Here is a 27,559-nt window from a genome sequence, read left to right on the forward strand (position 1 = left end):
CACCAGCTCTCGCCCCCTCCTCACCAGCTCTCGCCCCCTCCTCACCAGCTCTCCCCCTCCTCACCAGCTCTCTCCCCCTCCTCACCAGCTCTCCCCCTCCTCACCAGCTCTCTCCCCCTCCTCACCAGCTCTCTCCCCCTCCTCACCAGCTCTCTCCCCCTCCTCACCAGCTCTCTCCCCCTCCTCACCAGCTCTCTCCCCCTCCTCACCAGCTCTCTCCCCCTCCTCACCAGCTCTCTCCCCCTCCTCACCAGCTCTCTCCCCCTCCTCACCAGCTCTCTCCCCCTCCTCACCAGCTCTCGCCCCCTCCTCACCAGCTCTCGCCCCCTCCTCACCAGCTCTCGCCCCCTCCTCACCAGCTCTCGCCCCCTCCTCACCAGCTCTCGCCCCCTCCTCACCAGCTCTCGCCCCCTCCTCACCAGCTCTCGCCCCCTCCTCACCAGCTTTTTCCCTCGCCCCCTCCTCACCAGCTCTTTCCCTCCTCGCCCCCTCCTCACCAGCTCTTTCCCTCCTCGCCCCCTCCTCACCAGCTCTTTCCCTCCTCGCCCCCTCCTCACCAGCTCTTTCCCTCCTCGCCCCCTCCTCACCAGCTCTTTCCCTCCTCGCCCCCTCCTCACCAGCTCTTTCCCTCCTCGCCCCCTCCTCACCAGCTCTCTCTCCCTCCTCACCCCCCTCACCAGCTCTCTCTCCCTCCTCACCCCCCTCACCAGCTCTCGCCCCCTCCTCACCAACTCTCGCCACCTCCTCACCCCCCTCACCAGCTCTCGCCCCCTCCTCACCCCCCTCACCAGCTCTCTCTCACCCTCCTCACCCCCCTCACCAGCTCTCCCTCCCTCTCCACCTCAATAGTGAGCTAGGAGTCTGTCCCTCCCCCCTGCAGGGTGACACAGAGACAAGGGACCTACCTTGCATGGACATACTCCACACACAGGCTCCTCATGGGACGGCCTTAGCTCTTCCTCGGAACTTGAGCTACTCATGGGCGGGGCCTTTGTGATGTAATCAGAGGCGGGTTCTGCTGGCTCCTTCTGTCTCACCATGTAGAATGACATTGGGGTGTGTTGTCCTGCTGCAACAGGGACACGGTAACTTTCTGGGGGATCTATGGGCTTATGGCACTTCCAGTTAATAGCTTGATACCATTGACGTGTATATAGGGGCAGCTGATGTGTGGAAGAGAGGGCCATCATTTTCAACTGTGTGATGCGCGTAAGCAGCTGTTCCTTTAAACCTGTGTGGTGTGGGGAAAGGGGGAGATCCTTTTAAAGGGTGTACTGTGCATTATAGGGGGAATCAAATTACACTATGGGGGGCAACTGATGTATGTAAGACTGGTTTTATGAATGTCTTTAGGGTGAGGGATGTGTATAAGGGGGTGATCCTATTAAACTATATGGGGGTAACTGATCCTAATAAACGCTGAATGAGCAGCAATATAGAAGAGTAACTTTCATGTCCTTATTAATAAGTGCCTTTGTTTTACAGTATATCATTTGCACATTTTTGCCCCCGTTTTGCAGCTCAGGCACATGAACCATGGGGTACTCTTCTCTTCTCCGTCTCTCTGCTGCTGCTGTGTCCGTTCTCTGGGAGAGGCCATATCATGGGAGAGCCTGTTACAGGTAAAAAGGAGTTATAGGGGGGGGGTATATGGGGTTATAGGGAGGGGGTATAGGGAGCGGTTATATGGGGTAATAGGAGGAGTTATAGGGAGGGGTTATATAGGGTTATATAGGGTAATAGGAGGAGTTATAGGGAGGGGTTATATAGGGTTATATAGGGTAATAGGAGGAGTTATAGGGAGGGGGTATATGGGGTAATAGGAGGAGTTATAGGGAGCGGTTATATGGGGTAATAGGAGGAGTTATAGGGAGAGGTTATATGGGGTAATAGGAGGAGTTATGGGGAGCGGTTATATGGGGTAATAGGAGGAGTTATAGGGAGAGGTTATATGGGTTAATAGGAGGAGTTATAGGGAGGGGATATATGGGGTAATAGGAGGAGTTATAGTGAGGGGATATATGGGTTAATAGGAGGAGTTATAGGGAGCGGTTATATGAGGTAATAGGAGGAGTTATAGGGAGCGGGTATATAGGGTAATAGGAGGAGTTATAGGGAGGGGTTATATGGGGTAATAGGAGGAGTTATAGGGAGCGGTTATATGGGGTAATAGGGGGAGTTATAGGGAGGGGTTATATGGGGTAATAGGAGGAGTTATAGGGAGCGGTTATATGGGGTAATAGGAGGTGTTATAGGGAGCGGTTATATGGGGTAATAGGAGGAGTTATAGGGAGGGGTTATATGGGGTAATAGGAGGAGTTATAGGGAGCGGTTATATGGGGTAATAGGGGGAGTTATAGGGAGGGGTTATATGGGGTAATAGGAGGAGTTATAGGGAGCGGTTATATGGGGTAATAGGAGGTGTTATAGGGAGCGGTTATATGGGGTAATAGGAGGAGTTATAGGGAGCGGTTATATGGGGTAATAGGAGGTGTTATAGGGAGCGGTTATATGGGGTAATATGGAGGAGTTATAGGGAGACGTTATATGGGGTAATAGGAGGAGTTATAGGGAGAGAATATATGGGGTAATAGGAGGAGATATAGGGAGCGGTTATATAGGGTAATAGGAGGAGTTATAGGGAGGGGTTATATGGGGTAATAGGAGGAGTTATGGGGAGCGGTTATATGGGGTAATAGGAGGAGTTATAGGGAGAGGTTATATGGGTTAATAGGAGGAGTTATAGGGAGGGGATATATGGGGTAATAGGAGGAGTTATAGTGAGGGGATATATGGGTTAATAGGAGGAGTTATAGGGAGCGGTTATATGAGGTAATAGGAGGAGTTATAGGGAGCGGGTATATAGGGTAATAGGAGGAGTTATAGGGAGGGGTTATATGGGGTAATAGGAGGAGTTATAGGGAGCGGTTATATGGGGTAATAGGGGGAGTTATAGGGAGGGGTTATATGGGGTAATAGGAGGAGTTATAGGGAGCGGTTATATGGGGTAATAGGAGGTGTTATAGGGAGCGGTTATATGGGGTAATAGGAGGAGTTATAGGGAGGGGTTATATGGGGTAATAGGAGGAGTTATAGGGAGCGGTTATATGGGGTAATAGGGGGAGTTATAGGGAGGGGTTATATGGGGTAATATGGAGGAGTTATAGGGAGACGTTATATGGGGTAATAGGAGGAGTTATAGGGAGAGAATATATGGGGTAATAGGAGGAGATATAGGGAGCGGTTATATAGGGTAATAGGAGGAGTTATAGGGAGGGGTTATATGGGGTAATAGGAGGAGTTATAGGGAGCGGTTATATGGGGTAATAGGGGGAGTTATAGGGAGGGGTTATATGGGGTAATAGGAGGAGTTATAGGGAGCGGTTATATGGGGTAATAGGAGGTGTTATAGGGAGCGGTTATATGGGGTAATAGGAGGAGTTATAGGGAGGGGTTATATGGTGTAATAGGAGGAGTTATAGGGAGCGGTTATATGGGGTAATAGGGGGAGTTATAGGGAGGGGTTATATGGGGTAATAGGAGGAGTTATAGGGAGCGGTTATATGGGGTAATAGGAGGTGTTATAGGGAGCGGTTATATGGGGTAATATGGAGGAGTTATAGGGAGACGTTATATGGGGTAATATGGAGGAGTTATAGGGAGACGTTATATGGGGTAATAGGAGGAGTTATAGGGAGAGGTTATATGGGGTAATAGGAGGTGTTATAGGGAGCGGTTATATGGGGTAATATGGAGGAGTTATAGGGAGACGTTATATGGGGTAATAGGAGGAGTTATAGGGAGAGGTTATATGGGGTAATAGGAGGAGTTATAGGGAGGGGTTATATGGGGTAATAGGGGGAGTTATAGGGAGGGGTTATATGGGGTAATAGGAGGAGTTATAGGGAGCGGTTATACGGGGTAATAGGAGGAGTTATAGGGAGCGGTTATATGGGGTAATAGGAGGAGTTATAGGGAGAGGTTATATGGGGTAATAGGAGGAGTTATAGGGAGCGGTTATACGGGGTAATAGGAGGAGTTATAGGGAGCGGTTATATGGGGTAATAGGAGGAGTTATAGGGAGCGGTTATATGGGGTAATAGGAGGAGTTATAGGGAGCGGTTATATGGGGTAATAGGAGGAGTTATAGGGAGCGGTTATATGGGGTAATAGGAGGAGTTATAGGGATAGGTTATATGGGGTAATAGGAGGAGTTATAGGGAGCGGTTATATGGGGTAATAGGAGGAGTTATAGGGATAGGTTATATGGGGTAATAGGAGGAGTTATAGGGATAGGTTATATGGGGTAATAGGAGGAGTTATAGGGAGCGGTTATATGGGGTAATAGGAGGAGTTATAGGGAGCGGTTATATAGGGTAATAGGAGGAGTTATAGGGAGCGGGTATATGGGGTAATAGGAGGAGTTATAGGGAGCGGTTATATGGGGTAATAGGAGGAGTTATAGGGAGAGGTTATATGGGGTAATAGGAGGAGTTATAGGGAGGGGTTATATGGGGTAATAGGGGGAGTTATAGGGAGGGGTTATATGGGGTAATAGGAGGAGTTATAGGGAGCGGTTATACGGGGTAATAGGAGGAGTTATAGGGAGCGGTTATACGGGGTAATAGGAGGAGTTATAGGGAGCGGTTATATGGGGTAATAGGAGGAGTTATAGGGAGAGGTTATATGGGGTAATAGGAGGAGTTATAGGGAGAGGTTATATGGGGTAATAGGAGGAGTTATAGGGAGGGGTTATATGGGGTAATAGGGGGAGTTATAGGGAGGGGTTATATGGGGTAATAGGAGGAGTTATAGGGAGCGGTTATACGGGGTAATAGGAGGAGTTATAGGGAGCGGTTATATGGGGTAATAGGAGGAGTTATAGGGAGAGGTTATATGGGGTAATAGGAGGAGTTATAGGGAGCGGTTATACGGGGTAATAGGAGGAGTTATAGGGAGCGGTTATATGGGGTAATAGGAGGAGTTATAGGGAGCGGTTATATGGGGTAATAGGAGGAGTTATAGGGAGCGGTTATATGGGGTAATAGGAGGAGTTATAGGGAGCGGTTATATGGGGTAATAGGAGGAGTTATAGGGATAGGTTATATGGGGTAATAGGAGGAGTTATAGGGAGCGGTTATATGGGGTAATAGGAGGAGTTATAGGGAGCGGTTATATGGGGTAATAGGAGGAGTTATAGGGAGCGGTTATATGGGGAAATAGGAGGAGTTATAGGGAGCGGTTATATGGGGTAATAGGAGGAGTTATAGGGAGCGGTTATATGGGGTAATAGGAGGAGTTATAGGGAGCGGTTATATAGGGTAATAGGAGGAGTTATAGGGAGCGGTTATATGGGGTAATAGGAGGAGTTATAGGGAGCGGTTATATGGGGTAATAGGAGGAGTTATAGGGAGCGGTTATATGGGGTAATAGGAGGAGTTATAGGGAGCGGTTATACGGGGTAATAGGAGGAGTTATAGGGAGCGGGTATATGGGGTAATAGGAGGAGTTATAGGGAGCGGTTATATGCGGTAATATGGGGTTATAGGGAAGGGTTATATGCGGTAATATGGGGTTATAGGGAGGGGTTATAGGGAGGGGTTATATGCGGTAATATGGGGTTATAGGGAGGGGTTATATGTGGTAATATGGGGTTATAGGGAGGGGTTATATGCGGTAATATGGGGTTATAGGGAGGGTTATATGCGGTAATATGGGGTTATAGGGAGGGGTTATATGCGGTAATATGGGGTTATAGGGAGGAGTTATATGCGGTAATATGGGGTTATAGGGAGGGGTTATATGCGGTAATATGGGGTTATAGGGAGGGGTTATATGCGGTAATATGGGGTTATATGCGGTAATATGGGGTTATAGGGAGGGGTTATATGCGGTAATATGGGGTTATAGGGAGGGGTTATATGCGATAATATGGGGTTATAGGGAGGGGTTATATGCGGTAATATGGGGTTATAGGGAAGGGTTATATGCGGTAATATGGGGTTATAGGGAGGGGTTATATGCGGTAATATGGGGTTATAGGGAGGGGTTATATGCGGTAATATGGGGTTACAGGGAGGGGTTATATGCGGTAATATGGGGTTATATGCGGTAATATGGGGTTATATGCGGCAATATGGGGTTATATGCGGTAATATGGGGTTATAGGGAGGGGTTATATGCGGTAATATGGGGTTATAGGGAGGGGTTATATGCGATAATATGGGGTTATAGGGAGGGGTTATATGCGGTAATATGGGGTTATAGGGAAGGGTTATATGCGGTAATATGGGGTTATAGGGAGGGGTTATATGCGGTAATATGGGGTTATAGGGAGGGGTTATATGCGGTAATATGGGGTTACAGGGAGGGGTTATATGCGGTAATATGGGGTTATAGGGAGGGGTTATATGCGGTAATAGGAGGCGTTATAGGGAGGGTTATATGCGGTAATATGGGGTTATAGGGAGGGGTTATATGCGGTAATATGGGGTTATAGGGAGGGGTTATATAGGGTAATAGGAGGAGTTATAGGAAGCGGTTATATGGGGCAATAGGAGGAGTTATAGGGAGGGGTTATATAGGGTTATAGGGAGCAGTTATATGGGGTAATAGGAGGAGTTATAGGGAGCAGTTATATGGGGTAATAGGAGGAGTTATAGCGAGCGGTTATATGGGGTAATAGGAGGAGTTATAGGGAGGGGATATATGGGGTAATAGGAGGAGTTATAGAGAGAGGTTATATGAGGTAATAGGAGGAGTTATAGGGAGCGGGTATATGGGGTAATAGGATGAGTTATAGGGAGCGGGTATATGGGGTAATAGGAGGAGTTATAGGGAGAGTTTTATATGGGGTAATAGGAGGAGTTATAGGGAGGGGATATATGGGGTTATAGGGAGAGTTTTATATGAGGTAATAGGAGGAGTTATAGGGAGGGGTATATGGGGTAATAGGAGGAGTTATAGGGAGGGGGTATATGAGGTAATAGGAGGAGTTATAGGGAGGGGTTATATGGGGTAATAGAAGGAGTTATAGTGAGGGGATATATGGGGTAATAGAAGGAGTTATAGTGAGGGGATATATGGGGTAATAGGAGGAGTTATAGGGAGAGTTTTATATGGGGTAATAGGAGGAGTTATAGGGAGGGGTTATATGGGGTAATAGGAGGAGTTATAGGGAGCGGGTAGATGGGGTAATAGGAGGAACTCTTTTTATTGAATTTTTTTTCCAACATTACATTCCATAGAAAAACATTTCAAACAAAAAAAACTGCACATTATGTACAAACTTATATTATATCAATATTAACTCAGCATTTGTTCCACCTTTCTCCTCAACAGCTACTTCACATTCCTTTTATACACATTTTAATTGAAACTAAATAAAAGCCTTAACTATAACATTAATAGCTGCTACCTTTAAAGGATTAATTAATGAACAAACATTTTAAGTCCCCCTTCACCCCACCCCAAAAAAACCCACACGGTATTACTTTTTCTTTTTCCCCACATTATCCCCCAATGACCCAAACCTCTTGACGGTCACTGAAGGTGGGATCATGTCCGAGTCTGTCTCTCTGGAAACATCCATAGTATGTTCCTCTTCGGATAAGGAAAGTTCCTCTACATCGTCGGAGTCCTCAGCTCTTGACCCCCAATCCTTTCTGAGAGCAGAAAAACGGTTTTTCATAGCTACCTGAGGAACTTTACCAGCGGGACCTGCAGGACGTCGAAGAGTCCCTCCAACTTTTTTCACCATGCTCTTCTTCCTTTTCTTTTTTCCCTGTGCCCAAATCTGCACACTTTCTTTTTCTTTATTATTATTTTCCCTCACTTGGGTTTCCATCAAAGTAGAATCATCTGATTCCCCAGATTGTTCCCCTGCTGGGAGTAGATTTGGGTAGGTCCTTCTAAGGAGTCTTCTGAAATTTCCTGGGCCTTGTTTACACTCACAATAATTGTTTTTCCTGTAAGAGTATCTGGGTAAACTGCCTCCACAGGTGATCCAGGACAAGCTCCGTCCCCAGGAGGATCTAAGCAAGCACCATCCCTAGGCTGAACCAGACCAACCCCATCTGCAGGCGGATCCAGAGATATTCTGTCTGCAACTTTCAGGGCCCGGTCATAAAGTGCTTCATTGTCTTCGAAGTCCACTTCCTGCTCCCATACTTTTGAAATATTATGCCAGGCTTCTGCGCAATTCGTGTATGAATGTCCAAATTTATCGCATAAATTACATCTGATGTTTGTACAACTTGCCCTCTCGTGGCCCAAGGACTGGCACAAGTTGCATTTTAGAACATCACAAGACATGCTTAAATGTCTGGCTGAACCACATCTATGGCACAAGGTTGGCTGCCCATAGTAAAAAAAAATTCCTTTTTCTCTTCCTATGAAGAAGGAGTTGGGCAAATGCTTCGTAACATTGCCATGCCGCCAAAGTCTGACTTGCACCTTCCAACCTCCAACCCAAATTTCTTCTGAGTCCATAATTCTTGTAGGTGGAGCCAGTACTTCGCATTGTCTGCCAAGCCATATCAGAATATCTGATATTGGGACTGATTCGTGTCTGAAGAGAATTGTCACCGACTTTGTTTCCGGTTTGGACACAGGAATAACTGCAAAGGACTTCCATAATTCTGAATTTTTAAGACTCTCATATTTTGTCCAAAAGTAGTCCAGAGCCTGAGGTCTCTTAAAGCTGACATCGTATTCGCATGAACCTGGAACATGGATAAGGGCGTAAATGTCATCTGCACTGAAGCCCAAAGATTCTTTCAATAGATGTTTTCCTACAAAAATCCTCTCAGGCTTCATTTCCTCTGCACCCTTATATCTCAATTTTACCATGTTCCTCCTTTTTAAAGGTTGTGCATTTCTGGTCACAGCGCTCACAAAGGATCTCCCACTCCAGGCTGAAGGGGGTGCTGTGTGAACTGGGGTTACCTTGATGCCATTACTTTGCTTTACCCGATCTTCTGATTGGGCCACTCTATCAGGAACTGTTTGGATAGAAGCAGCACTTTCAGTCTCTACAACCTTAACTTCACTCCCAGGCATTACAGGGTTAATGCAGTCTCCATTGCTGCTAATTACCACCTGCTCTTCTCCTCTCTCAGAGTTCTGAATCCCAGGACCAGCTAATAAGCATGGGTGTGGTTCTGTAAGTCCAGGTGAGCATGGGTTCTCTGGCTCACTGCTCTCAGGCACAAACTCCATTTCCAGCTGATCTCCTCTCAGAGTTTCTAGGTTCTTGCTTTGCTGCTCTCCAGATTTCTTTGTAATTTCTTTAACTTCTCCCAGCGTGGGAGTCTGAGATAACCCAACATCACAGGTGTCTGCTGCTTTCTTTGCATGCAATGGTCTTTTACTCAGATCTTCTGCTGTTAACCCCTGGGATGCTGGAAGCTCTGGAACAGATCCTTGCTCACAGTCTGATACACCCTGAGGTGAGTCCCCTTCCCTGAAGTCTTTGGACCCTATTACAGGGCTGTTACCTCCTCCTGTGGAAACCTTTAGCTTCCGGTCCTTTGCTTTCTTTTTTTTGCAGCTTTACCCTTTGGGGTTTTCCTGGCAGTTGGTGGAATTAAACTGTCAGGATCTGAATCAGAAGTTTCCTGGGATAAGTTCTCTGTTTTATCTTTAGACTTTGCAGACTTGTTCTGGGATCTAGTTTCTCTCCCACTTCTTGTAGGCGTCACCAAACTTATCTTTTCTTGTGAGCATTTAATGGGGTTTTGGCTTCCGTTTCCACAATCTGAATCTGCGCCTTGTTCTGCACTTTGCTCTGCACCCTGCTCAGCATTTTGCTCTGCGCCCCGCTCTGCGCCCTTCTCAGCACCCTGTTCAGCACTGTGGGTTAGCATTTCAATAGTTTTTAAAAGGGAACGTTTCTGTCTGACTGGAACCCCTGTTATTTTAGCAATCTCACCCTCCAACCGGGTTAATTCAACATGCAGATGATTTATTTGCTTCTTGCGCGTGTCTACCTCACGACCACGACATCTCTTTAATTTAATATTTTCTATTTCCAATTCTTCTACCTTCCTGTTATACTTCTTCAATAAAGCTCGTTTCTCTTCTTTTTTAAGCAGATTCTGTTCTGCCCCTTCCTTTCTCTCCAAACTCTCCTGTACCTTACATTCAGCCTCACCAAGGCCTACACCACTGCTGCTGCCTGCGGCCTCTCCTACTTCCATCTCCAACTCACAGCCACCAACCCCTGGGTCTAAGACCATCCTGGCTCACCTGCAGCCCATCCTGGAGGAGATATAGGGAGGGGTTATATGGGCAAAAGGAGGCGTTATAGGGAGGGGTTACATGGGATAAAAGGAGGAGTTATAGGGAGCAATTATATGGGGTAATGGGAGGAGTTATAGGGAGAGGTTATATTTCTCAAAGTGTCCTATGTGTCGTTGTCTGTATGTATGTGTCTCCCTGTGTCCCTTCCTGTGTCCCTAGCCGCAATCAGATTGGACCTTGGGCCAGGCCAATGAGATTGCTCCCTTGGCCCGCCCGCCCCCGCACACCTCTCATTGGCCTGAGGCGGAAAGGTCACACACACACACACACACACACACACACACACACACACACACACACACACACACACACACACACACACACACACCTCTACCTCTCCTCCTCTCCCCGGGTCTCCCGCTTTCCCGTGCTTTTTCCTTTCCCCCCCCAGCGGGGGAGCGGAGCGAGCGCCCGGGACATAGCGGGGGACTCTCACCACCCATTGGCCACTCCCTCACCCGGCGCTCTCCCTCACCCCCCACCCGCTCACCCCCCCCCCCCACACACACACACACACACACACACAAACAGAGCACGCGGCTCTCCCCTCACACAGGTCGCTCCCCCCCCCCCCACACACACAGAGAGCACGCAGCTCTCCCCTCACACAGGCCGCTCCCCATCCCCGAGGGCGCTCCTCCAGCTGTCTCCGCCTCTCCCGGAGTACCCCGCGAGAGGCCCAGCACCTCCTCACCGGAGCGTCTCAGCCTCGCCGCGGAGGAGCTCGAGGTGGAGGAGGAGGGCGGCCGGTACCCGCGCGGCTGTGTGCAAGGTGAGTAAACGCAAGGGATTGGGTTATTTAACCCGTCCCTGACTCCCCCGGGCCATTTGCCCCCCCTGCCCTTTGCCCCCCCTGCCCTTTGCCCCCCCTGCCCTTTGCCCCCCCTGCCCTTTGCCCCCCCTCCCCTTTGCCCCCCCTGCCCTTTGCCCCCCCTGCCCTTTGCCCCCCCTGCCCTTTGCCCCCCCCTGCCCTTTGCCCCCCCTGCCCTTTGCCCCCCCTGCCCTTTGCCCCCCCTGCCCTTTGCCCCCCCTGCCCTTTGCCCCCCCTGCCCTTTGCCCCCCTGCCCTTTGCCCCCCTGCCCTTTGCCCCCCTGCCCTTTGCCCCCCTGCCCTTTGCCCCCCCTGCCCTTTGCCCCCCCTGCCCTTTGCCCCCCCTGCCCTTTTCTCCCCCTGCCCTTTTCTCCCCCTGCCCTTTTCTCCCCCTGCCCTTTGCCCCCCTGCCCTTTGCCCCCCTGCCCTTTTCTCCCCCTGCCCTTTGCCCCCCCTGCCCTCTGCCCCCCCTGCCCTCTCTCCAAATGCCCTTTGCCCCCCTGCCCTCCCTCTCAATGCCCTTTGCCCCCCCAATGCCCTTTGCCACCCCTGCCCTCCCTCCCAATGCCCTTTGCCCCCCGCCCTCCCTCCACCTGCCCTTTGCCCCCTGCCCTCCCTCCCCCTGCCCTTTGCCCCCTGCCCTTTCCCCCTTTCCCCTTTGCCCCCCTGCCCTTTGCCCCCCTGCCCTTTGCCCCCTGCCCCCCTGCCCTTTGCCCCCCTGCCCTTTGCCCCCCCTACCCCTCCCTGCCCTTTGCCCCCCCCGCCCCTCCCTGCCCTTTGCCCCCCCTGCCCTTTGCCCCCCCCGCCCCTCCCTGCCCTTTGCCTCTCCCGCCCCTCCCTGCCCTTTGCCCCCCCCGCCCCTCCATGCCCTTTGCCCCCCCCACCCCTCCCTGCCCTTTGCCCCACCCGCCCCTCCCTGCCCTTTGCCTCCCTGCCCCTTGGCACCCCCCGCCCTTCCACGCCCCTCCCCCCCCCGCCCTTCCACTCCATGCCCCCGGCCCTTCCACGCCCGGGCAACGCCGGGTATATCAGCTAGTTTATTTATAAAACGTGTTAATATTGTTACCAGGAAGTAATACAGTGAGAGTTACCTCTCGTTTCCAAGTATGTCCTGGGCACAGAGTTAAGACAAATAATACATGGTTACAAATACAGTTACTTAATGAGCAAGGTATACATTATATACAAGACATTGCATGCACGGTTAGAGAAGATGTATATTATGGGCGTATGAAACAGTTACAGACCAGATTAAAATGTGAGACAGCCTTAGTTATGTAAGAACTTAAACTGGTGGTGGATCTGAGAGTTTCCGGTAGGTCCTTCCAGTTTTGGGGAGCACGGTAAGAGAAGGAGGAACGGCCGGATACTTTGTTGAACCTTGGGACCATGAACAGTCTTTTGGAGTCAGATCTCAGATGATAATATGGGGCAATAGAACGAGTTATAAGAAGCAACTATATGGGATAATGGGAGGAGTTATAGGGAGCAATTATATGGGGTAATAGGAGGAGTTATAGGGAGCGGTTATATGGGGTAATAGGAGGAGTTATAGGGAGGGGTTATATGGGGTAATAGGAGGAGTTATAGGGAGTAGTTATATGGGGTAATGGGAGGAGTTATAGGGAGCGGTTATATGGGGTAATGGGAGGAGTTATAGGGAGCGGTTATATGGGTTAATAGGAGGAGTTATAGGGAGTGGTTATATGGGGTAATAGGAGATATAGGGAGGGGTTATATGGGGTAATAGGAGGAGTTATAGGGAGCAATTATATGGGGTAATAGGAGGAGTTATAGGGAGTGGTTATATGGGGTAATAGGAGATATAGGGAGGGGTTATATGGGGTAATAGGAGATATAGGGAGCGGTTATATGGGGTAATAGGATGAGTTATATGGAGCAATAGGAAAATGTGTATGATGTACCCTTCATTTTACTTTAAAATACAAGATGTTCAGGGCACTCAAGCAAGTATAACGGGCAGAATAAATGTCTGGAGATGTGGGTGCTTGCAGAGCCGCTGGGGTCTGCACCCAGCAGCCAAATAGATAGAATTCTGCAGCACTCTCTGGTAGGTATAAATCAGGTTTACAGCCACGGGCCAGCATAGGGGGTCAGTACAAGAGTGGGGGAGCCACGTTTCGGACCTCCCGGTCCTTAATCTATATCCTGGAGCTTGAAAAAAAAGGACCGGGAGGTCCGAAACGTTGCTTTTTGGGCTTTTTGAATTAGTTTTTTTTTTTTAATGATGTGTGCAGGCGGGCCGTGTCCCCTCCGTGGCCACAGGCCCCCTGGTACTAGCCATCATGTGATTTGGTTCCCCCGCGACTTGAACAGAAGGGGAGGGTCTTCTGTCGCCAAACATCACAAGGGCCACCAGTGTAACGCCATTCACGACGTACACTGAAGGGGTTAATTTAAGGAGATCGTTTTCCCCCTAACCAAGGCGGCCAACCGGCCATTTCCTGTTGGCAAGAGCCATGTCGTCAGCTGCCCCGTCCCCTCCTTGGTTGGCTAGCAGGAAGTTGCCTGGTGGCCATTTTTGGGCCATCCCAGAGTCCACCTGCCCCCGTCCTATCCGATGTTGGACACGGTGCTTCAGTAGGAAGGGGTGTGGATGATGATGATGATAGCTCCTCTCTCTGTCTTGGTCACGGTCCCTCCCCAGCGAAGTGCCTTCCTCGTCTTCTTCATAGCCGTCCTCGGAAAGATGAAGCTCTCGTAACCGTGGGGTCATCGGGAGGGATGGGTGCAGCAGCAGGTGGTCGATTTGAATTTAATCAGCATATTTAGCTGCACCCCCCCCAAATAGCTGTGTTTTGGTACCCATAATACACCAGGTTGCGGCTTCAGGAAGGATTTTGATGAGCAGACGTCTCCACGGAACAAGAGTTCGACAATACAGTCCCGGATTATAGGAGGAATGAGCGCCGAGTCTGGGGAGTGGCCTTGGATGGCCAGCTTGCAGCTGAATAAAAATCATTTCTGTGGAGGCTCCATCATCAGCCACTGGTGGATCCTCTCGGCGGCCCACTGCTTTAAAACAATCTAGTGAGTATTGTCCTCCCCCCCCGCAGGGTGACACAGTGACACAGACAGAAGGGAGCTATGAGTCTGTCCCTCCCCCCCGCAGGGTGACACAGACAGAAGGGAGCTATGAGTCTGTCCCTCCCCCCGCAGGGTGACACAGGGACACAGACAGAAGGGAGCTATGAGCCTGTCCCTCCCCCCGCAGAGTGACACAGTGACACAGACAGAAGGGAGCTATGAGCCTGTCCCTCCCCCCGCAGGGTGACACAGACAGAAGGGAGCTATGAGCCTCTCCCTCCCCCCGCAGGGTGACACAGTGACACAGACAGAAGGGAGCTATGAGTCTGTCCCCCCCCCCCCCGCAGGGTGACACAGGGACACAGACAGAAAGGAGCTATGAGTCTGTCCCTCCTCCCGCAGAGTGACACAGACAGAAGGGAGCTATGAATCTGTCCCTCCCCTCGCAGGGTGACACAGGGACACAGACAGAAGGGAGCTATGAGTCTGTCCCTCCCCCCGCAGTGACACAGGGACACAGACAGAAGGGAGCTATGAGTCTGTCCCTCCCCCCGCAGGGTGACACAGTGACACAGACAGAAGGGAGCTATGAGTCTGTCACTCCCCCCGCATGGTGACACAGAGAGAAGGGAGCTATGAGTCTGTCCCTCCCCCCGCAGGGTGACACAGGGACACAGACAGAAGGGAGCTATGACCCTGTCCCTCCCCCCGCAGGGTGACAGTGATACAGACAGAAGGGACCTCTTCTCACCTCAGGTCTCTTGTTCCCCCTCCAGCAGTGAAGATCTTCAGGTTGTAGTTGGACGGACGTCTCTGTCAGAGGTAACCGGCTTTATGAAGGTGGAGAAGATCATCCTGCACCCTCTTTACAAAGAAGTGACCGGCAATAATGACATTGCCCTCATCCTGCTCGCCTCGTCCCTCCATTTCAACAGGCGGCTCTTCCCCGTCTGCCTCCCGCCTCAGGCAAAGTTTGATCACAAGTTTTGGAAGACCTGTTATGTTATGGGGTGGGGCACCATGCAAGCCGGTGAGTCAATGGGACATCCTGTGTAATGATGGTACAGATGTAACCAGCCTCGTTTTTCCCCTTAGATAATATAACATATCCCTGTATAACACAGTATCTCTGTATAATGCAGAATATCACAGTTTTCATGGGATTCAATTTCAGTGATATCTCTTAATATCCCCACATACCTCACCAGTGGAGAATGAAGCCTTCTACATATGTACATCATCAATGTATCCACACCTTCTTTAGGAGTTCTGGGTATTAAAGTCATGAGCGGTGATTGATAATATTGAGTGTCAGTAGCTCGTTATTGATAAGGTTTGAGATTGATTGTGTTCTCATTAGAGTTTATCTAACTATGAATAATAAATAACACTTTTGACGGGGTCAATTCATTATGACATTTAAAAAAAAACATATGATTTGGCTTGAGGAATTATAATATTGGATGATTTCTCGTTTATTTAACTTAAATTTGCATTGGGTTCTTATTGACCTTTTCTCACTGATTTTTGTTTTAAATTATTTTTATTGATTTTTTTTATAACTTTGTTTGATTTCACGATTTAGAATTCATTATTTGTAACTGATTTCTCATTGATTTTAAATTGATGACCTCATTAATTTCCCAATAATTTCAGCTTTGTTATTTCTCATTATTGAGTTTTCAATGATGATTTTAGATTGATGATTTCTTATTTGTGATGCCTTGAATATTCCTCATTTATTTATGATTTGTGTTTTTATTGCTGATTTATTGATCTTGAATTACTTGTAATTTATGATCATGATTGCCACATTTCCCATTGAATTCTAGCTGCTTTCCCATCAATATCAACTTGCATTTTAATGTATCTGATTATTGATTTCTGTTTGGTTATTTCATATTGATTTCTCTTTAATGATTTGATCTTTTTGGATTTTGAAAATCAAATGACCGATATCACCTGAGGGCCATCAGTTTTTCAGAACTCTAATACACGATTTCAGAGGGTTAATGTGAGAGGGGTAATGTGATTTTGAGAGGGGTAACGTGATTTTGAGAGGGGTAATGTGATTTTGAGAGGGGTAATGTGATTTTGAGAGGGGTAATGTGATTTTGAGAGGGGTAATGTGATTTTGGGAGGGGTAATGTGACTTTGGGAGGGGTAATGTGACTTTGGGAGGGGTAATGTGACTTTGGGAGGGGTAATGTGACTTTGAGAGGGGTAATGTGACTTTGAGAGGGGTAATGTGACTTTGAGAGGGGTAATGTGATTTTGAGAGGGGTAATGTGATTTTGAGAGGGGTAATGTGATTTTGAGAGGGGTAATGTGACTTTGAGAGGGGTAATGTGACTTTGAGAGGGGTAATGTGACTTTGAGAGGGGTAATGTGACTTTGAGAGGGGTAATGTGACTTTGAGAGGGGTAATGTGACTTTGAGAGGGGTAATGTGACTTTGAGAGGGGTAATGTGACTTTGAGAGGGGTAACGTGACTTTGAGAGGGGTAACGTGACTTTGAGAGGGGTAACGTGACTTTGAGAGGGGTAACGTGACTTTGAGAGGGGTAACGTGACACTGAGAGGGGTAACGTGACACTGAGAGGGGTAACGTGACACTGAGAGGGGTAACGTGACACTGAGAGGGGTAACGTGACACTGAGAGGGGTAACGTGACACTGAGAGGGGTAACGTGACACTGAGAGGGGTAACGTGACACTGAGAGGGGTAACGTGATACCGAGAGGGGTAATGTGACTTTGAGATGGGTAACGTGATTTCAGGGAAATCCTCCATGCCCAAGGCCCTCCAGAAGGTGAAGCTTCTCCTGTTCAGCTGGAACCAGTGCATGGACTGGCTGTGGACCCTGAGCGAGAACATGTTATGTGCTGGTTTTACGGAGGGAGGGAGAGACGCCTGTCAGGTGAGCACTCGTCTTTACCTGTCCTATACACTTAACTACTGGAGACCACCCTGTCAAAACATTTGTCCCCCCCATTAGAAATCCCCTTTACTCTCTCCCCTTATTAGAAATCCCCTTTACTCTCTCCCCCTATTAGAAATCCCCTTTACTCTCTCCCCCTATTAGAAATCCCCTTTACACTCTCTCCCCCTATTAGAAATCCCCTTTACTCCCCCCCTATTAGAAATCCCCTTTACTCTCCCCCTATTAGAAATCCCCTTTACTTTCTCTCCCTATTAGAAATCCCCTTTACTCCCCTCTATTAGAAATCCCCTTTACTCCCCTCTATTAGAAATCCCCTTTACTCTCCTCTATTAGAAATCCCCTTTACTCTCTCCCCCTATTAGAAATCCCCTTTACTCTCCCCCTATTAGAAATCCCCTTTACACTTTCTCTCCCTATTAGAAATCCCCTTTACTCTCCCCCATTAGAAATCCCCTTTACTCTCCCCCCATTAGAAATCCCCTTTACTCTCCCCCTATTAGAAATCCCCTTACCAGTGTATAGAGATACCATCACTATAGAATTTTCTATATTCCCTTTATAGGATATTTCTCCTGCAGTCTCACTCCCCATGCATGCGCTCTGCTATTAATACGTATAGATACAGGGGCTGCTGGGTATTGATCCTTATAATCCTTATACACACCTTGTACCTGTTGGCCTATGTATGTATGTTATTCTGGATCCAGGGTCATGTCTGGGGGTATGAATGAACCCAGCTAGCTTCAGCTCAGCCCTCTTTCCAAAACACAACAAGTCCTGTATATTTTCTTCACTTTATTAAGGTTTATTAAGGAAAGCAGCAATAAAGACAGGCACTTGTGGATGAGATGTTTGTGATGGAATAATGTCTCTCTGTGGGTGCTTTGTAGTAAGGGCAGGGGAAAAGGATCAGGCCTTGCCAGTAGAGCAAATTACAGAAGGGTACTCACTCAGCCAGTGTTGAAGGTGGAAAAGGAAGTGTGAGTGTATTCTGGGTAACAAGATAGCCTGGGGACAGACCATCTGTAGGCAAAGCAGAGGGGGAGAAGGCAGACTAGCCCATTCTGAGGGAAAAGCTGAGGTTGCTGTAGCAACTCACTGGCATAATGCAGAGACAGGGATCGCAACGCTGTGTCTATCACACACGCACTGTGAGTGCACAGAGCAAAATACATGCAGCTGGAAATGAGAAACTGACAAGCAGAAACTGCAAAGGAAAGGGGGGGGGGGGGGGTGAAACAGAAATGTGATTCTTGTTCCATGACATATGTCTTTATTTATACAGCAAGTGAAAGGTTAAGCCTTGCGCCCCTTACATGTTGTAATATCCGCACGGCGGTCTGTGGTTGCGGGAAATAACCTGTCTGCTGTGATTTCTGAGTATATCAGAGGAAGTAGATCCAGGGCACTTCGGATTTGCAGAAAAGAAATGTATTCTTTTAGTTTCCAACTTGCACAGAGACTGATAAAGGCCCCTGATGAAGATCTGTGTGCAGTTCGAAACGTTGCGTGTGCCACTAAAAGAATACATCTCTTTTCTGCAAATCCGAAGCGCCCTGGATCCTCGACTTACTTTTATTTATTTATCAAAAAGGACAACAGTTTGAAAAGGTGGCTGTCGCCCCAAAGGAAGCACATTTGAGTGGTGCACTCTCGGGCGATTACAACTTAACTTTTAATTCAACAATTGTAATTATTGGCAGCGATGTTAGAGCTGCGCCACGCTTCACGTGACTTTCATATCTAGTATATAGTTTCCATATCTCCAATGGGTCTATATATTTGGGACAATAAGACATCATTATATTATCACCCAATAAACGGTTCTGTACCATCACACATCAAACACCATAACAGCAGAAATAATTACACTTCACAACCTGTCGTTTTATTTGTTTATTTTTAAACATACACTTATGTTAAATGTAATGTCGTGTGTATACATATATATTACAATTGTTGAATTAAAAGTTAAGTTTTAATCGCCTGAGAGTGCACCACTCAAATGGGCTTCCTTTGGGACGACAGCCATCTTTTCAAACTGTTGTCCTTTTTGATAAATCGACATTATCTTGGCACATAGATAGCACCAGCTGCCAATTCTGGCAACATTGGCAAATTCATATACCCAATATTGATTTCAATTGGTGAGCATTGTGATGCCCTTTCTATTTTACATTTATTTATGTAGCGCCATTAGCGTACATAGCGCGTCACAGCGGTAATACACGTGACAATCATATAAACAACAAATAACAGATCGTGGGAATAAGTGCTTCAGACATAAAAGTAACATTTACGAAGAGGAGTTCCTGCTCCGCAGAGCTTACAATCTGATTGGTAGGTAGGAAGGACGTAGAGACAGTAGGGGGCGTTCTGGTAAGTGCGTCTGCAGGGGGGTAAGTGCGTCTGCAGGGGGGGTAAGTGCGTCTGCAGGGGGGGTAAGTGCGTCTGCAGGGGGGGTAAGTGCGTCTGCAGGTGGCCTTTATCATTTGTCCTCAGCTGCAGGTGAACTGGTTTCCACATGAGTACTGAGTAACTTTCTTCTCTGTGATGTTCCCTGTATTATCAATTCAAGTGTTTGTGGCAACAAAGCCTCAGCTCACATTTTGTAAACAACCTCACCCCTTTCTCTCTCCCACCCCAACCTCCTTTCTCTCTCCCACTCCACACCCCTTTCTCTCTCCCACCCCACGCCCCTTTCTCTCTCCCACCCCACGCCCCTTTCTCTCTCCCACCCCACACCCCTTTCTCTCTCCCACCCCACACCCCTTTCTCTCTCCCACTCCACGCCCCCTTCTCTCTCCCACCCCACGCCCCTTTCTCTCTCCCACCCCACGCCCCTTTCTCTCTCCCACCCCACGCCCCTTTCTCTCTCCCACCCCAACCTCTTTTCTCTCTCCCACCCCACGCCACTTTCTCTCTCCCACCCCACGCCCCTTTCTCTCTCCCACCCCACACCCCTTTCTCTCTCCCACTCCACGCCCCTTTCTCTCTCCCACTCCACGCCCCTTTCTCTCTCCCACTCCACGCCCCTTTCTCTCTCCCACTCCACGCCCCTTTCTCTCTCCCACTCCACGCCCCTTTCTCTCTCCCACCCCACGCCACTTTCTCTCTCCCACCCCACGCCCCTTTCTCTCTCCCGCCCCACGCCCCTTTCTCTCTCCCGCCCCACGCCCCTTTCTCTCTCCCACCCCACGCCCCTTTCTCTCTCCCACCCCAACCTCCTTTCTCTCTCCCACCCCAACCTCCTTTCTCTCTCCCACCCCAACCTCCTTTCTCTCTCCCACCCCAACCTCCTTTCTCTCTCCCACCCCAACCTCCTTTCTCTCTCCCACCCCAACCTCCTTTCTCTCTCCCACCCCATGCCCCTTTCTCTCTCCCACCCCACGCCCCTTTCTCTCTCCCACCCCATGCCCTTTCTCTCTCCCCCCCCACACCACTTTCTATCTCACCCCAACCTCCTTTCTCTTTCCCACCCCACACCCCCCTCTCTCACACCCCAACCTTCTTCCTCTCTCCCACCCCACACCCCTCTCTCCCACCCCATGCCCCTTTCTCTCTCCCACCCCACGCCCCTTTCTCTCTCCCACCCCAACCTCCTTTCTCTCTCCCACCCCACACCCCTTTCTCTCTCCCACCCCACACCCCTTTCTCTCTCCCACCCCACACCCCTTTCTCTCTCCCACCCCACACCCCTTTCTCTCTCCCACCCCACGCCCCTTTCTCTCTCCCACTCCACGCCCCTTTCTCTCTCCCACCCCACACCCCTTTCTCTCTCCCACTCCACGCCCCTTTCTCTCTCCCACCCCACGCCCCTTTCTCTCTCCCACCCCACGCCCCTTTCTCTCTCCCACCCCAACCTCCTTTCTCTCTCCCACCCCAACCTCCTTTCTCTCTCCCACCCCAACCTCCTTTCTCTCTCCCACCCCAACCTCCTTTCTCTCTCCCACCCCACGCCCCTTTCTCTCTCCCACCCCACGCCACTTTCTCTCTCCCACCCCACGCCCCTTTCTCTCTCCCACCCCATGCCCCTTTCTCTCTCCCACCCCATGCCCCTTTCTCTCTCCCACCCCATGCCCCTTTCTCTCTCCCACCCCATGCCCCTTTCTCTCTCCCACCCCACGCCACTTTCTATCTCACCCCAACCTCCTTTCTCTTTCCCACCCCATGCCCCTTTCTCTCTCCCACCCCATGCCCCTTTCTCTCTCCCACCCCACGCCCCTTTCTCTCTCCCACCCCAACCTCCTTTCTCTCTCCCACCCCACGCCCCTTTCTCTCTCCCACCCCACGCCCCTTTCTCTCTCCCACCCCACGCCCCTTTCTCTCTCCCACCCCACGCCCCTTTCTCTCTCCCACGCCCCTTTCTCTCTGCCACCCCACGCCCCTTTCTCTCTCCCACGCCCCTTTCTCTCTGCCACCCCAACCTCCTTTCTCTCTCCCACCCCACGCCACTTTCTCTCTCCCACCCCACGCCCCTTTCTCTCTCCCACCCCACGCCCCTTTCTCTCTCCCACCCCACGCCCCTTTCTATCTCCCACCCCATGCCCCTTTCTCTCTCCCACCCCATGCCCCTTTCTCTCTCCCACCCCACGCCCCTTTCTCTCTCCCACCCCACGCCCCTTTCTCTCTCCCACCCCACGCCCCTTTCTCTCTCCCACCCCACGCCCCTTTCTCTCTCCCACCCCACACCACTTTCTATCTCACCCCAACCTCCTTTCTCTTTCCCACCCCACACCCCTCTCTCCCACCCCACGCCCCTTTCTCTCTCCCACCCCACGCCCCTTTCTCTCTCCCACCCCAACCTCCTTTCTCTCTCCCACCCCACACCCATTTCTCTCTCCCACCCCACACCCCTTTCTCTCTCCCACCCCACACCCCTTTCTCTCTCCCACCCCACACCCCTTTCTCTCTCCCACCCCACGCCCCTTTCTCTCTCCCACCCCACGCCCCTTTCTCTCTCCCACCCCACGCCCCTTTCTCTCTCCCACCCCACGCCCCTTTCTCTCTCCCACGCCCCTTTCTCTCTGCCACCCCACGCCCCTTTCTCTCTCCCACGCCCCTTTCTCTCTGCCACCCCAACCTCCTTTCTCTCTCTCACCCCAACCTCCTTTCTCTCTCCCACCCCAACCTCCTTTCTCTCTCCCACACCCCTTTCTCTCTCCCACCCCACACCCCTTTCTCTCTCCAACCCCAACCTCCTTTCTCTCTCCCACCCCACACCCCTTTCTCTCTCCCACCCCACACCCCCTTTCTCTCTCCCACCCCACACCCCCTTTCTCTCTCCCACCCCACACCCCCTTTCTCTCTCCCACCCCACACCCCCTTTCTCTCTCCCACCCCACACCCCCTTTTCTCCTCCCCACACCCCCTTTCTCCCTTCCCTGTCGCGACCCCCTTTATTACCCCTCCTTTTCTCCCTTTCTCTCCCCCTCTCCACTTTTTCTTTCTCTCTCTCCCCCCTCTCTCTCACGCTCTCTCCTTTTATCTCTCTCCCTCCCCCTCTCCACATTTTTTTCTTCCCCTCCCCTCTCCCCCTCCCCTCTTAGGGTGACAGCGGTGGGCCCCTCGCCTGCCGGGACTTCACCAACAACACCTGGTACCAGATCGGTATCGTCAGCTGGGGCAAAGGCTGCGGGAAAGCCAAGAATCCGGGCGTCTACGCCGTCGTGTCCAACTACGTCGCCTGGATCCGCAAAGCTACGGCGGCCGCGGGGCGCCCCCTGCAGACGATCTACCAAACGGCGCGAACGGGCGACGGCAACTTTGTGGCTAACGACACCTACGATACCGGAACCTCCTCCTCCGTGCGTCCGGCGGGCCGCGCTTTCGGCCGCATCCTGCTCTCCTCCCTCCTCCTGGCGCGGAATTTATCCCCCTAGAGTCGCACAACCAATTAAACTCTCTGGTCTTCCACGGCTGCGGCGGCTTTATTTGCGCGGGCGTATTTCGCCGCAGTTTTTATAGGGTTAAAATGCGTTTTAACGTCTATAAGGCCTCGTCTCCCCCCCCCCCCCCCCCTCCCGCTGCTCGGCGTGGGCGACGCGAACACGAAACGGCCCTCCACGGGGCCGGCCCCAGTCACTGCCTGCGCGGCGACCTGCAGAAAGCGCGATGCTTGGCCGCCTGTCTTTTGGCGCGGCGCCCACGTCACGGCGGCGGGTTCAGCCAATGAGGCCGAACCCGTCGCGATCTCCTGCTCTTCTCTGGAGGCGCGGCGGAAACTGGTGCGCGCGCCGGCAGTCGCTCTGACGCGCGCGTCCACGCTGCTGCTCCCTTATTTCCTGTGAGGTTAACCGCAGCTGGAAAATACCCCTCACCCTGCTGCTATAGGGGGTCTCAAAACCCTACATATTGGGTGTCGCTGTAGGTATAATAACCCAAAGAGAGAAGCGCCCCCCCCCCACTCCCCCAAATAAGGTTCCCCCCAATATTTATCCCTCACAAACCAATAATAAAACGGGGATACCCACAGCCGGCGAGTTAATGATCAAAATACCGAATAATCCCCAACTCTTACACACACACCAGCACCGTCTCGGGCAGACTGTGGGATCGTGGCCGTTTCGCCGTGACCGCCATTACCGCCGGCGCTGTGCTACCACGTTATTGTTGTTATTGTTCATTTTTCGTGTATAGATACAGTACTCTGCATCATTATACAGCGCGGCGTGATCATTATCAGTGTATAGATACTCTGCATCATTATACAGCGTGGCGTGTTCATTATCAGTGTATAGATACTCTGCATCATTATACAGCGCGGCGTGATCATTATCAGTGTATAGATACTCTGCATCATTATACAGCGCAGCGTGTGCATTATCAGTGTGTAGATACTCTGCATCATTATACAGCGTGGCGTGTTCATTATCAGTGTATAGATACTCTGCATCATTATACAGCGTGGCGTGTTCATTATCAGTGTATAGATACTCTGCATCATTATACAGCGCGGCGTGTTCATTATCAGTGTATAGATACTCTGCATCATTATACAGCGCAGCGTGTGCATTATCAGTGTGTAGATACTCTGCATCATTATACAGCGTGGCGTGTTCATTATCAGTGTATAGATACTCTGCATCATTATACAGCGTGGCGTGTTCATTATCAGTGTATAGATACTCTGCATCATTATACAGCGCGGCGTGATCATTATCAGTGTATAGATACTCTGCATCATTATACAGCGCGGCGTGATCATTATCAGTGTATAGATACTCTGCATCATTATACAGCGTGGCGTGTTCATTATCAGTGTATAGATACTCTGCATCATTATACAGCGCGGCGTGATCATTATCAGTGTATAGATACTCTGCATCATTATACAGTGCCACGTGATCATTATCAGTGTATAGATACTCTGCATCATTATACAGCGCTGTGTGATCATTATCAGTGTATAGATACTCTGCATCATTATACAGCGCTGTGTGATCATTATCAGTGTATAGATACTCTGCATCATTATACAGCGCTGTGTGATCATTATCAGTGTATAGATACTCTGCATCATTATACAGCGCGGCGTGCTCATTATCAGCGTATAGATACTCTGCATCATTATACAGCGCGGCGTGCTCATTATCAGTGTATAGATACTCTGCATCATTATACAGCACGGCGTGATCATTATCAGTGTATAGATACTCTGCATCATTATACAGCGCACTCCTGTTCGCCTCCTGTTTCCTGATCAGATAATACGGATATTTTTAGTCGCGGCGGTATATTATTATTCCAAACTCCAGGCTGATAAGGGGATGTGTTTCCTGCTGCCACTGCGTGGGGCGAGATGAGATAAGCAGTGGGGTGAGACGAGAGAAGCGGTGGGGCGAGACGAGAGAAGCGGTGGGGTGAGACGAGAGAAGCGGTGGGGCGAGACGAGAGAAGCGGTGGGGCGAGACGAGAGAAGGGGTGGGGCGAGACGAGAGAAGGGGTGGGGCGAGACGAGGGAAGCGGTGGGGCGAGACGAGAGAAGCGGTGGGGCGAGACGAGAGAAGGGGTGGGGCGAGACGAGAGAAGCGGTGGGGTGAGACGAGAGAAGCGGTGGGGCGAGACGAGAGAAGCAGTGGGGCGAGACGAGAGAAGCGGTGGGGCGAGACGAGAGAAGCGGTGGGGCGAGACGAGAGAAGCGGTGGGGCGAGACGAGAGAAGGGGTGGGGCGAGACGAGAGAAGCGGTGGGGCGAGACGAGAGAAGCGGTGGGGCGAGACGAGAGAAGGGGTGGGGCGAGACGAGAGAAGGGGTGGGGCGAGACGAGGGAAGCGGTGGGGCGAGACGAGAGAAGCGGTGGGGCGAGACGAGAGAAGGGGTGGGGCGAGACGAGAGAAGCGGTGGGGTGAGACGAGAGAAGCGGTGGGGTGAGACGAGAGAAGCGGTGGGGCGAGACGAGAGAAGCGGTGGGGCGAGACGAGAGAAGCGGTGGGGCGAGACGAGAGAAGCGGTGGGGCGAGACGAGAGAAGGGGTGGGGCGAGACGAGAGAAGCGGTGGGGCGAGACGAGAGAAGCGGTGGGGCGAGACGAGATAAGCAGTGGGGTGAGACGAGAGAAGCGGTGGGGCGAGACGAGATAAGCAGTGGGGCGAGACGAGAGAAGGGGTGGGGCGAGACGAGAGAAGGGGTGGGGCGAGACGAGAGAAGCGGTGGGGCGAGACGAGAGAAGCGGTGGGGCGAGACGAGAGAAGGGGTGGGGCGAGACGAGAGAAGGGGTGGGGCGAGACGAGAGAAGCGGTGGGGTGACGAGAGAAGCGGTGGGGCGAGACGAGAGAAGCGGTGGGGCGAGACGAGAGAAGCGGTGGGGCGAGACGAGAGAAGCGGTGGGGCGAGACGAGAGAAGCGGTGGGGTGAGACGAGAGAAGCGGTGGGGTGAGACGAGAGAAGGGGTGGGGCGAGACGAGAGAAGCGGTGGGGCGAGACGAGAGAAGCGGTGGGGCGAGACGAGAGAAGGGGTGGGGCGAGACGAGAGAAGCGGTGGGGTGAGACGAGAGAAGCGGTGGGGCGAGACGAGAGAAGCGGTGGGGTGAGACGAGAGAAGGGGTGGGGCGAGACGAGAGAAGCGGTGGGGTGAGACGAGAGAAGCGGTGGGGTGAGACGAGGGAAGCGGTGGGGTGAGACGAGAGAAGGGGTGGGGCGAGACGAGAGAAGCGGTGGGGTGAGACGAGAGAAGGGGTGGGGCGAGACGAGAGAAGCGGTGGGGTGAGACGAGAGAAGCGGTGGGGTGAGACGAGAGAAGCGGTGGGGTGAGACGAGAGAAGGGGTGGGGCGAGACGAGAGAAGCGGTGGGGCGAGACGAGAGAAGGGGTGGGGTGAGACGAGAGAAGCGGTGGGGTGAGACGAGAGAAGGGGTGGGGCGAGACGAGAGAAGCGGTGGGGCGAGACGAGAGAAGCGGTGGGGCGAGACGAGAGAAGCGGTGGGGTGAGACGAGAGAAGCGGTGGGGCGAGACGAGAGAAGCGGTGGGGCGAGACGAGAGAAGCGGTGGGGTGAGGCGAGAGAAGCGGTGGGGCGAGACGAGAGAAGCGGTGGGGCGAGACGAGAGAAGCGGTGGGGCGAGACGAGAGAAGCGGTGGGGCGAGACGAGAGAAGCGGTGGGGTGAGACGAGAGAAGCGGTGGGGCGAGACGAGAGAAGCGGTGGGGCGAGACGAGAGAAGCGGTGGGGCGAGACGAGAGAAGGGGTGGGGTGAGGCGAGAGAAGCGGTGGGGTGACGAGAGAAGCGGTGGGGCGAGAGAAGCGGTGGGGCGAGACGAGAGAAGCGGTGGGGTGAGACGAGAGAAGCGGTGGGGCGAGACGAGAGAAGCGGTGGGGCGAGACGAGAGAAGCGGTGGGGCGAGACGAGAGAAGCGGTGGGGCGAGACGAGAGAAGCGGTGGGGTGAGACGAGAGAAGCGGTGGGGTGAGACGAGAGAAGCGGTGGGGTGAGACGAGAGAAGCGGTGGGGTGAGACGAGAGAAGCGGTGGGGCGAGACGAGAGAAGCGGTGAGGTGAGACGAGAGAAGCGGTGGGGCGAGACGAGAGAAGGGGTGGGGCGAGACGAGAGAAGCGGTGGGGCGAGACGAGAGAAGCGGTGAGGTGAGACGAGAGAAGCGGTGGGGCGAGACGAGAGAAGCGGTGGGGTGAGACGAGAGAAGCGGTGGGGCGAGACGAGAGAAGCGGTGGGGCGAGACGAGAGAAGGGGTGGGGTGTGACGAGAGAAGCGGTGGGGTGAGACGAGAGAAGGGGTGGGGTGAGACGAGAGAAGCGGTGGGGCGAGACGAGAGAAGGGGTGGGGCGAGACGAGAGAAGCGGTGGGGCGAGACGAGAGAAGCGGTGGGGCGAGACGAGAGAAGCGGTGGGGCGAGACGAGAGAAGCGGTGGGCGAGACGAGAGAAGCGGTGGGGCGAGACGAGATAAGCGGTGGGGCGAGACGAGAGAAGCGGTGGGGTGAGACGAGAGAAGCGGTGGGGTGAGACGA

The 27,559-nt window shown here is 51.7% G+C and overlaps 1 protein-coding gene across 1 annotated transcript; it reads left to right on the forward strand.

Moving 5' to 3' along the window:
* Positions 1 to 820: 820 nt before the first annotated feature.
* LOC142471425 (serine protease 55-like) lies at positions 821 to 23,267 on the forward strand. Its single transcript, XM_075578229.1, has 6 exons — positions 821 to 1,085; positions 1,521 to 1,622; positions 13,953 to 14,163; positions 14,937 to 15,190; positions 16,939 to 17,078; positions 22,652 to 23,267. The coding sequence occupies exons 1-6, from the start codon at positions 1,046 to 1,048 to the stop codon at positions 22,982 to 22,984; spliced, it is 1,080 nt and encodes a 359-aa protein (XP_075434344.1). The 5' UTR covers positions 821 to 1,045; the 3' UTR covers positions 22,985 to 23,267.
* Positions 23,268 to 27,559: the final 4,292 nt, after the last annotated feature.

This window comes from Ascaphus truei, chromosome 20, assembly GCF_040206685.1.
Source record: "Ascaphus truei isolate aAscTru1 chromosome 20, aAscTru1.hap1, whole genome shotgun sequence".
NCBI lineage: Eukaryota > Metazoa > Chordata > Amphibia > Anura > Ascaphidae > Ascaphus > Ascaphus truei.